Source organism: Triticum aestivum, chromosome 2D, assembly GCF_018294505.1.
Source record: "Triticum aestivum cultivar Chinese Spring chromosome 2D, IWGSC CS RefSeq v2.1, whole genome shotgun sequence".
NCBI classification, from domain to species: Eukaryota; Viridiplantae; Streptophyta; class Magnoliopsida; order Poales; family Poaceae; genus Triticum; species Triticum aestivum.
Window position 1 is genome coordinate 320,125,627 of NC_057799.1, and position 11,500 is coordinate 320,137,126.

An 11,500-nucleotide genomic window follows, 5' to 3' on the forward strand; every position below is an offset into this window, starting at 1 on the left:
CTCATGCGGGGGGTGCGGAGACGGCGGCCGCGCCCACTCCAGTGGGCGACGGGAAGCTTCACGAGCCATTTCAAGCTCGGCCGAGGACCCATGTGGTTCTGGTTTGCTCGTCTTGCTAGCGTCCGGTCAGTGACCGGCCGGGATCGGCGGTGGAGGTTGTCCCCTCCCGCTGGCTGCTGACGTTGCTGCCCCTCCGTTCGCCGGCTGGCTCCCTCTCGGACCCATCGTCCTCGCTTCGGACTCCATGGTGAGGCGGCGGGTGGTGATTCCAAGACCGTGGTAGCGCATGGTGGTGGGCGGCAAGTGTGGTGGAGCGCGATGGATCGGTCGGGGTGGTGGGTGTGTGGCGACGCCGGTGGGCGCCATCGTTCCTTCCTGAAGGGCGCCGGGTATCCACCTCACCCATGCCTCTCCGTGTACCGAGGAAAACCATAGGACCAGTCCGAACCAGTTGATGGGTCGTCCATCGTCCCTTTTTCCTGAAGGTGTTGCTTGGTATGCTAAAATAAAAAAATCCGAAGCAAAGCAAAATTCAGCGGTAACAACCCTAACAGAAAATCCGAAAAAGAGAGGGGCCCACGCGCTAAAGTCGCGCAGAACTCAGAGCAAGTGAGGTGGCCCCCCTCAATTCTCAAATCCTCGCCTCCACCTCTCATCCGCTGGTTCCCCCACCCTGACCTCCTCCGGCGACCGATCGCCGCCGCCATGGGCTCCGACCGCGGGGAGCTCGCGCGCCTCTGCAGCGGCCGCAACTGGTCCAAGGCCATACGCCTCCTCGACTCCATCGTCGCCCGCTCCCCCTCCTCCATCCACGACCTCTGGTACACTACTGCTTCCTCACCTCCCCGATCCGCCCCCACGGGGTCTCTGATCTAGCAGTCTAGGGTTACGGGTTATGACTCGGCGATCCCGAATTTGTCTTTCTCCCCCCTCGCAGCAACCGGGCCTTCTGCTACTTCCAGCTCGAGCTCCACAAGCACGTCGTCAAGGACTGTGACCGCGCGCTGCAGCTCGACCCCGCGCTTCTCCAGGCCTATGTCCTCAAAGGTAGGGACTCTCGCTGCCCCCTATGCATCCTCTCGTTCCTCCCCGTACAGTCGTGGATTTGCCTTGCCTGATCTATGCTTGGGGATCAACTGCCACTGTTAGATGTATTTTGGGTGTCGATAGCCCATCAGATTTTGTTAGTGCAACCTGAATGCCTAGGACTCACTGTTTCCTATGTAATTTCATGATGCCCCATGAACCGAAGAGTGTAGTAGCTTTATGAGCGTGTATCCATCCCATGTCTCTGTTATGCTGTAAGTTGAAGCTTCTAGTTACGATCTCAGAAAATAAACTGTTGCTCATAGGAAAAGGACCTAAGTGTATTCCGACACTTGTCAAACAACGGTAGAGGCGTGGATGCCATTAATGCACAGCTGATTCAAGTATGGTGTAATTACAAAATTTATGTGATGTGAGCCTTGTGTTACATATGCTACTTTCTCTTTCTGCAATTTACTTTCCTTTTCATCCCCGCGCCTTCCCTCTTTGTACCTCTTCCCTGCCACCGTCGAAGCCTCCGAGTCGGAGGTACACCAATGATCAAAAGAACACCTGAATGAAAAAGTTCTTTCTTTTCCAGTGAAGCTTCCGTAGATATCATCTCTATTTCTTTTACATATGGATACCGTTGTTTTGAAGCAAATTTCACCATTAGCTTTTACATTATTATCATTTTTAATCAGGCAAGGCACTGTGCGCATTGGGGAAAAATGAGGAAGCTTTGGTTGCTTGGGAGCAAGGACATGAGATTGCTGTCCGTGACACAATTGACCTGAAACAGTTGCTGGAATTGGAAGAATTAGTTTCTTCTGTTAAAATTTATGAGACGGTTGAGTGTGAAGACGTTGTGGATGCATCACCATGTGATACCAAAGTTGTTATCTCAGAAGATCGTTTTATCAACACGTCATTCACTGCAGCTACAACTGATACAAAAACTGTTGTGTGTGAAGAGAACTCTGCAAATTCCAAATCTTCATCAAATAGTGATGCACTGTTACCTAACAACGATAAAGACCATAAAGATTCTGTCAGTTCAGCAAAAGACACCACAGTGCCACATCAAACTCCCAAGAAACAGCCAAAGACAGATAAGAAAAACAAAGCAAAAGTTAAAAAAGAAACAAATGGCCAGGCTGAAGATGTGGAGGAGAGAAGAAGTTCCGATGAAACCATAACACTAGATCAAGCACTGTTTGCTACAAAAGTTTCAAAATCATCCAAATCAATAAGTTTGGATTTTCGACTTTCGCGAGGCATTGCACAGGTATTTTAGATGGACTTGCGTTATTCATATCTTGACCATTATCACTGAGCTACATCTTTTCAGGTAAACGAAGGAAGGTACGACCAAGCAATATCCATTTTTGATCAGGTGTTGTTTTGGTCTATTATCAGTTTTTCTCGCTTATTCTCTCTAATCAGAAAAGGAACCTGACAATCTGCACTTACATTTGCAGATACTGCGGGAAACTCCAACTTATCCAGAGGCACTAATTGGGAGAGGTACAGCATATGCATTTCAAAGAGAACTGGACTCTGCTATTTCTGACTTCACCAAGGTAGAACTTTTAAATTCAGATCTTCCCCTTTACTTTCGTGTGAAATGACCTTACGATCTTACTCTAATGGCAGGCTATACAATCAAATCCATCAGCTGGGGAGGCGTGGAAGCGGCGGGGACAAGCTCGCGCTGCTTTAGGAGAGTTTGTCGAGGCAAGCTTGCTATATTTGTGTAAACTTCAAAACTAATATGGGTCAAGTCGATAAAGACAGATTATATTTCAGAAAACTCTGATATTGTATGGTAGTAGTCGCATTGTAAGAGCAATACGTTAACAAACATGAAGCTATATTCTATTTTATATTGTTATTCCTTTTCTTTTCAGGCTATTGACGACTTGACTAAAGCATTGGAATTTGAACCAAATTCTCCTGATATTTTACATGAAAGGGGTACCTACAGCCAAATCTCATCTTGCCTAATGTCATTTCTCATATATCTTTTGATGAAAACGAAAGGCCAGGAGGACTCCATGATCAATTCGTGCTGCCTTGCATTTTAGTAGTAAAGTGTTATAGGTAGGTTGTTAGAGCACACTCTTGTATTCTGATACCACATACTGGCTCATGGTAGGAATTGTGAACTTCAAATTCAAGGACTACAATTCCGCAGTCGAAGATCTCTCAACATGTGTGAAGCGTGACAAGAAAAACAGTTCTGCACACACTTACTTGGTAAGTAAATGTTTTTACCCCTTGTCCACAAACTCCATCCTTCCAAGAATCAAACGGAAATCTTTTCCTTTGCATCAAATTGGCACTTTCTTTGGTGTAAAAAGATGTACTTTCACTATTGGATCCTACTTTGGGTTTAATTTTAGAGTCAACGGTGTTCCTTCTGTACAAACCCTTTCCTTTGTACCTTCGCAATTTGAATTTCATTCCAAGCTAAATTCCATGTTTGAATTGCCTTAGGGTTTGAGTAAACAATATTTGATAAGTCCTTGAGGAATTGTTTTCCTCATGAACACATAGTAATGCAACAATATTTGAATTTTAGTCAGTTCTGAGACGATAACCAATCTTGCTTGCTTCTGCACTCTTAAGTGGCATGCAAGAGAATGCAAAATTTCAGATATTTGAATGAATGAGCCATTAGGTATTTGCTTCTATGAAGATTCTTTTGCTTTGCTGCTACTTTTGGAGTAACAATCTTTGTATTACCGTAGGGTCTTACTCTTTCAGCAGTTGGAGAGTACAAACGTGCTGAAGACGAGCATCTCCTTGGCATAAAATACGATGGGAGTTTTCTGGACAGCTGGGCTCACCTTTCTCAGGTTTATTCCATGATCCTAGAGATCTGTGTGCAATTTCCATGCCTTCTACTCCCTCCGTTTCTAAATTTAAGTCTTTTTAGAGATTCCAATATGGACTAGATACGGATGTATATAGACATACTTTAGAGTGTAGATTCACTCATTTTGCTCCGTATGTAGTCCATATTGGGATCTCTAGGAACGGAGGGAGTATATTTCATTTTGTAGGGGTTATAGCTATACTGTTTAAGATCGCTAGTACTTCCTCCGTAAAGAAATATAAGACCTTTTAGATCACTACTTACAGAGGGAATAGTTTGTAATTTCGTTACTGCATGTGGTAAATTCAGCTGTCGACGTAACCCTACTTATGTTAAAACTACTTGCACACGATAATTCAACTTACATGTTAGATTACTTGGTTTGCATTATTCTGAAAAGTTGCCAAATTACTGATCTAAGATTGGTCTTCTCTGTAACTTAGCAACTACATGAAATAATTCATCATGCTATAGGTAAGTGTTGTAGAAGAGTCTGGCAGTTGTCCTAGGTAAAATCCAGTAAACAGTAGTGTTACTCAAGAATCTAGTCTAAGCACGACTCTTGTTTTAGAAGAGGGGTCACATATACAGTCTTCAGGTACCTTAAATGGGCTTTATCATAGCTATTTAACTTTCTGTAACAAAGCTTATGTTTGTGTTCTGTATTATACCAGAAGCACATTTGTTCTTTGGTAAGGAGCTGATTAATTGCCACTCTGTGGTGTCTTCTGTTGTAGCTTTATCTTGATTTGGCTTATCCAGAGAAGATGTTGGATAACCTCGAGAAAGTTCTTCAAATTGACTCGAGGTGAATTTCAGTGTTCATTATTGTTCATCTTCTGCCTAACTGGATTATTTATTTTCTTTACTCAATTATTTTACTTTCCTACTAGGTTTTCAAAAGCATACCATCTACGTGGAATTCTCTACCATGGAATGGGTAGGCATAGGTAATTCCTTTTTGCTGATACTTATATCTTTATGTTAATATGTTATATAATCTGTGACATATAGATGCCCCCTCTGCCCACCAACATGTGGTGCTGTTAAACTGAAGAAATGTGTTAAGTTGTACAACCTCCGTCCCAAATTATTTGTCTTAGATTTGTCTAGATACGGATGTATCTACAACGTGTCTAGATACATTTGTATCTAGACAAATCTAAGACAAGTAATTTGGGATGGAGGGAGTACTACATGTCGTCGTACATACATCTACATGTTAATGTCTGAGTTAATTCTCTTAACACTTTTGTAGTTGTGTTGTCTGTTTATGGCATACATCTGCTTCTTCGGGTATAGTTACTATAGTTTCATCATAATTTATTGAAAAATAGTCATATTTAGTTTTGTCTGCATACTTTTGGATGTTGATATGTGAGCAGGTAAAATATGATGAATGTCATTTTCAAAGTGTTTGGTATCCAGTAGATTAGTAGGGACAAAGTGACTCACGGTGTGTTGGGAGCATGAGCTGGGTTTAGACACCACCATATTTGATTTTTGTATACAAGGATAATGAGGTTTATCTTCAATTCTGAACCTCTACTATGATAAAGCAAGAATTGAAAAAATATTTGTGCTATAAACAATGGACTCCTACTACCTAATACATGAGCGAGTTGTTCCTGCAGATAGATTGTTTTCTTTGTTAGTGGTAATGACTACAGTGTTTTCAGCTCAAACTGGTAGCTTGCCAATGTCACTCTTAACCCAACTTTGGTTTTGCAGGAGTGCTATTAAAGAGTTATCAACTGCTTTGACACTTGATGCTTCAAGTATTGAGTGCCTATACCTGCGTGCCTCTTGCCATCATGCGATTGGAGAATATAAGGCTGCGGTACGTTGCCTTCTTGTTTAATGAACTAGTGAATTATAATTACTAGCACAATGCCGATGCGTTGCTTTGAAGCCATAAAAAGACGAGTAGTTAGGTCACTGGCTTAGGAGATCATCGAAAGACGTTGGCATTAGAGAATCTTAAGCGACCATAGTAGGTCCTTTGCAAGATTTGAAGTGAGACAGCATTTCGAATTTTGAAACACAGGATAGACGTTAGTAAGTTGTCTGCACATGGTCATGGACCGGATAGGAGGACGAGGCTTATCTCCGTTTTGGAACTACAATTTGTCCGCTCTTATGCTATGATATATAACTGGAGGAATTGGTTGGGAGAACAAAACCAAGAGCGTAATTTCGAGTTAGAGTCTCATTTCTGCATTTGTCATTAGTGCCTTTTACAAGAGGGTTGGTTGATCTTACATGAAGTAAATGTACATTTGTTTATTTACATCTTTTGGAAGGTTGCTTGTCCGCATGTGGATAGGAGTGCATTTATTTATTTATTATACAAGGTTGTTGGTCCCACATATGAACTCACCACCAACTCCAACCTTTATAGGTATATATAATATAATATATAGGTAGGACCGTAGGAAGGATACTTTATTAGAACTACTAAGATTCTTGCTGAGCTGATTTCATCTGCATCTTTTTCTTTTCCATATGTTACTGCTCTTCTGAATTCCTAGTTTTATTCATGGACAGCAGCAAATTTAAGACTGTTTATTATTTTATTCCTGATGTCCACATCTTTTTCCATTCAAGATCAAAGATTATGATGACGTACTCGATCTGGAGCTTGATTCCATGGATAAGTTTGTGCTGCAATGTTTAGCCTTCTATCAGGTACACAATTTCTTCCTTCTCATTTGCTGTTCTTAATATCAGAACACATAACCATACTCTGATCTGAAAATCTGCAAGCCATGTAAAATGTCAACATGTGAAAGAACATATGTTTTGTTCCAACTAGTACAAAAGCTTCAGCCCCATCCTTCCCTTTCTGAAATCCACATAAGATAACACAGCTATTACTTATCACTAACTTGTCAGGCTAAAAATTGCAGGATTTGAAAGGGGAAGGGGTATAAAATTTTACAAACCTTCCTTATCTGTTAAGTTGAAGTCTGTCGAGAGTAATATTCTACCACTAACAACTCATGTATTGTTAGACCTACCAAATTTCCTATCTAGGATTTTATTTACCAGTCCTTTATATTCCAACGTGTCAACCGTCAAATGCTTTGGCAATTTCCCCGGGTCGGATAAAGCGAGAATTTGAACTAGACCTGTCAATCATTCATTATCTTTCGTAGTAATAATATATCGGGGTTTCGAATGAAAGTTTGGTATATTGACTATACAACATTAAGTAAAATATGTCTGACTGATTGGCGTGGCGGGCCACATGAATGGAGCCATACCCAATCAAAAAAGTATATATTATCCGAACGCATTTCAAGTAGATTGTACTAAAACCTGCCCTGCTATCCTTTTTGCTTTTCCAGCGATATTTACATATGTGGGCCTCTTTGTTTTTTAGAAATCTAACTTTTAGGAATCGTACCTATAGAGGTATTTGATCTGTAGGACTATTAGTAACCTTATGAAATTTTCCTATGGGCCACTATGCACTCAGTTCCTATGGTGTAATTTAATGCCCTTTGGTTGATTATATGCCACTTTCTAGGATTGGAGAAGGCTAGGCATGCCATTGTAATCCTGCACATTTAGCATCCTGCAAACCAAAGACTTGTAACATTGAATCCAAAACCACAGTGTCTGTTAAGTCATCATTCAGTTTTACAAGGTCAACCTTCTGTTTGTGTAGATTGTAAATATTTATTTGTAGGTATACTTAGCTGCCATTCTCTTGCAACAACTAGGATAGTGCACTATTGGTATTTTTCTAATGCCTGGTTCAGCTCCAGCAGCTTTTATCAAATGCAAATGTTGTGGCTCTTGGGAAGGTTTTAATATTTACTGACTTGCCTTATGCTCCTTTATATTTGTATATGCTGACCATGATTTTCTTATGTGCTACTTCTTGCAGAAGGAAATTGCTCTGTACACTGCTTCTAAGGCGAATTTAGAGTTCTCTCAGTTCAACATTGATGATGATGTTGATCCACTATTCAAGGTTAACTTCATCTTCAAATCTATCTTACTATAATCTTTGTGGTGCATCAATTAAACTTCTTTATGGCAATAGGAATATTGGTGCAAACGACTGCACCCAAAAAATGTGGCCGAAAAGGTATATCGCCAACCACCATTACGGATCTCACTTAGAAGTGGGCGTCTTAATAAGCAAGACTTCAAGTTCACAAAGCATCAAACTAGTCTTCTCCTAGCCGCAGATTCAATTGGGAAGAAGATTCAGTATAATTGCCGCGGCTTCTTGCCGAATCAACGCCAGGTATCCTTCCTGGAATTTCTGCAGATTCTGCATTGCTGCTTCATCATCAAAATGCTGTTTAAATGTTTAACTTATCTGAGATAGTGAGATGGATGTTCGTAGTGCATCATGACCTCCTTCCTATGCCTTTTGAATCACTAACATTGTCAATTAAGCGGAGTACAATTTTCTTCGAATTGAATGTGACGTTCTTGAAGAGGTTGATGCCAACTGATGGTAAACATTCTGATGAATGTTAAAGAGGGAGTACTTTGTGATACCTCCCATTTCTTTTTTGTGATGTATATACGAGAAATACATAGAACATTCTTGTTGGCAGTATCGATCGAAGATAAATATGCCTTGATTATAGAACATACAAAGCTATGCCTGTTGTTTGGTGTTTGCAGAGGTTGGCTACCGGTGCACTTGATTACTCTTTTTTCTGCTGTACTTTTTTGTCATAGTTCATATTTTCAGAATTTGATCAAAGCGGCCTTGTTTCATTAGAGTGTGGGGTCAGCTGTTTGATATTTGCACAAATCAGATCATTCTGTTATTTCAGTTCTCCATCCTCGTTTTATAGTTTCTAAATTCATTCGTCGGAGTGTTCCATATGACCATATCCTGATGCTTTGCTTTGTCATCGTTCTATTTACTGAGGCTATATTTTCCTTTTGTAGTACCGCATGGCTGGCTTAGCTGCTATTGAGATTGCTCAGAAAGTTTCCAAGGCTTGGCGCTTTCTGAGAAATCCGAAGAACAGTGCAAAGTTAGTTAGGAGAAGGGATAAGCATAACATGAGCGTAAACAGGGGAGGTTACTGTAGCACCAGTACTTTATCCGCTGGATCTCCAACATCTAGTCCAAGTGAGGAAAGGGTTTCGTCAGGGATTTCTCTGTCCTGGCAGGATGTCTATAATATTGCTGTCAAGTGGAGACAGATTTCTGAACCTTGTGATCCAGTTGTTTGGGTCAATAAGCTAAGGTGAGCTAAATACTTGCACGAGGAGTGATCTGTTAAACCATTTTCTTGCTTAACTTCTTTTGTGATGTACCAGTGAAGAGTTCAATTCTGGTTTTGGTTCTCACACCCCATTGCTTCTTGGTCAAGCGAAAATTGTTCGCTACTATCCATATTACCTAAGGTTTGTAGACACTCATGATGTTTTACTTTGCTGTTTGGTTATTTGTGGTCAGCCCCTGATAGTCCTAGCTTATTTTCTTTTACATGACAGAACTTTGGAAGCTGCGAAAACCATTATGCTTGACTTGAAGTATGTCAATAATGCAGAGGATCGTGCAATTTTCCTTACAGATATTGAGAAGTTGAAAAAAGTAAGCTGCACAATAATATGTTTTGAGTGCCATGAGTGCACAACCTTATCAATATTTATCCTTTATGTGAAGTTTTGGCTCATATGCTAATTAGAAGTCAAGCAAACTAATTATCTTTTAGTTGTATAATATGTCACATTGGAACTAGTGGAGGATTGCAAGAGAGAAAGAAGGTTGTGTAACTCCATTACATCTATATCTAAACAAATAAGCAAAATTGTGATCCCCAATCAGCTCTAAAATCTCAAGTATAGATTTTCGTTTGGATAAATTTTCAGTAGGTACCTAGGAGTTGATTGATTCTAATATTATGCTTTGTTTGTCATGGCTTTCTTCCGCCTTTGATGGTTCAAGTGAAGCTTACTATACTATGTTCGCAAACTAACCAGTATTTTCATGATAATAAAACCTACAGATAGAAGTTGCCTCATCATGCTCAGATTTGTACAATGTAGTTGGTGAGACCTATTGGGTTGCTACTAGATGTGATAGTATTGCGTTTCAGGGGTAAGTTGCTTGTCTTTATTCATCATAGTCCCCGTGCCAAACTGCAGCGAAGTATTGTAATGAGCATCATATCTTGTGCTTATTTAATAACATAGCATAACCTCTTTCAGGAGGCGTCTTGAAGGGACAAGGATAACTACTCAAAATGTGTAAGCTGTCTGGACACTTTTTCTTTGCTATACCTTCCTGCTGTCCTGCTCACTTGTGATCATGGCATTACAGGGGTAAGACAGGATTTGACTTCGCCATACGAACTCCTTGTACACCATCTAGATGGGAGGAATACCAGGAAGAAATGACCGCAGCTTGGGAGGTACAGTTTAGATTTCTTCTTCTGCTTGTTGGTCGCTGGTTCTTTAGTTAGCAGTACCAAATTGCTTCTGAATATGTTGTATCCTGCGATGCTACAATTTTTGGAGGACCTGTTACTTCACATCAGTTGCAATGGAAAGAGTAAGTTATAATAGACCACATTTGCTTCTAATGATGCTTCTGCAGGCCATTTGCGAGGCGTATTGTAGCGACCCAAACCCTACGCGTGACTCCAATGCACTTGATGCTGTGAAGGCGGCAATATTACGCATGACATATTACTGGTACCAGTCATAACTTGCAACTCTCGTCTGTTTCTCTGCCGCCAAGTGCCAATTGATTTGGGGTAACTTGCAGGTACAACTTCATGCCACTCTCGAGAGGATCATCGGTTGTAGGTTATGTGGTGCTGCTCGGCTTGTTCCTGGCAGCAAGCATGGATGTGACAGCAAGCATCCCGCCAGGCGTTCAGGTCGACTGGGAGGCGATCCTGTCCCCAGATCCTGGCACATTTGTGGACGCCGTTAAGCCCTGGCTGTACCCATCTGTAAAAATGAGCAAGAGCCTGAAAGATTATGCGGATGTCAGCGTTGCTTTCGGCACGACAGGATCGGTCGTAGCGGCCTTGACTTCTGCCGACACATAAGTTATGAATGGTTTCACAAATGATACAGGTTGCTTTGGTTGTTTCAATTATTTTCTTTGTTTCACCTTGCATAAATTCTAGCAGTGCAGTTTGCTTTCGACTTGCAGTTTAAATTATATGCTGCAATGTTGTAACTTGAACAATAAACTTATTTATTTTCCATTGGGACAATTGTTCTTTGTAAGTTGTAACAAATAATGTATGGAACATTTGCTTACCTAAAGGATGTTTATTATTTCTAGTTGTATTATCAATGATCTGTTGCATATTGCATATATGGAACTGAGGTCAAGTTTTGTTAAACTACAAGGAGGATGCAAACCTCACACACTGGCGCATGAATGCGTACGGTCTTGCTGAAACACAAACAAAATGTAGGTAAATCCGCTGTCTATCACAGAGTTTGCAACTGAAGGGGCTCATGCTTGCATGAGGGTGAAATTCAGATGATTACTGGTCTTAAGCGGTAGCAGGGGTTCGCAGGTAGGACCAGCAAGGCTCCTGCACATAGTTACTACATCTCCATCTCTTATTCGATTTCATGGCAACA

The 11,500-nt window shown here is 41.0% G+C and overlaps 1 protein-coding gene across 1 annotated transcript; it reads left to right on the top strand.

Moving 5' to 3' along the window:
* The first annotated feature begins 605 nt into the window (after positions 1-605).
* LOC123052931 (suppressor of RPS4-RLD 1) lies at positions 606-11,191 on the top strand. Its single transcript, XM_044476298.1, has 23 exons — positions 606-821; positions 938-1,047; positions 1,731-2,314; positions 2,378-2,422; positions 2,508-2,609; positions 2,683-2,763; positions 2,937-3,003; positions 3,185-3,285; positions 3,780-3,887; positions 4,645-4,715; positions 4,801-4,857; positions 5,639-5,747; positions 6,515-6,595; positions 7,803-7,889; positions 7,962-8,168; positions 8,831-9,135; positions 9,209-9,295; positions 9,386-9,485; positions 9,901-9,992; positions 10,103-10,141; positions 10,215-10,305; positions 10,491-10,588; positions 10,662-11,191. The coding sequence occupies exons 1-23, from the start codon at positions 706-708 to the stop codon at positions 10,948-10,950; spliced, it is 3,027 nt and encodes a 1,008-aa protein (XP_044332233.1). The 5' UTR covers positions 606-705; the 3' UTR covers positions 10,951-11,191.
* Positions 11,192-11,500: the final 309 nt, after the last annotated feature.

Excerpts from the sequence above, each read along its gene's own strand:
- LOC123052931 (XM_044476298.1), top strand. The coding sequence starts at position 706 with ATGGGCTCCGACCGCGGGGAGCTCGCGCGCCTCTGCAGCGGCCGCAAC. Across the intron at positions 2,610-2,682 it reads CTATTTCTGACTTCACCAAG|GCTATACAATCAAATCCATC; the intron begins GTAGAACTTTTA and ends CTCTAATGGCAG. Across the intron at positions 4,858-5,638 it reads CATGGAATGGGTAGGCATAG|GAGTGCTATTAAAGAGTTAT; the intron begins GTAATTCCTTTT and ends TTGGTTTTGCAG.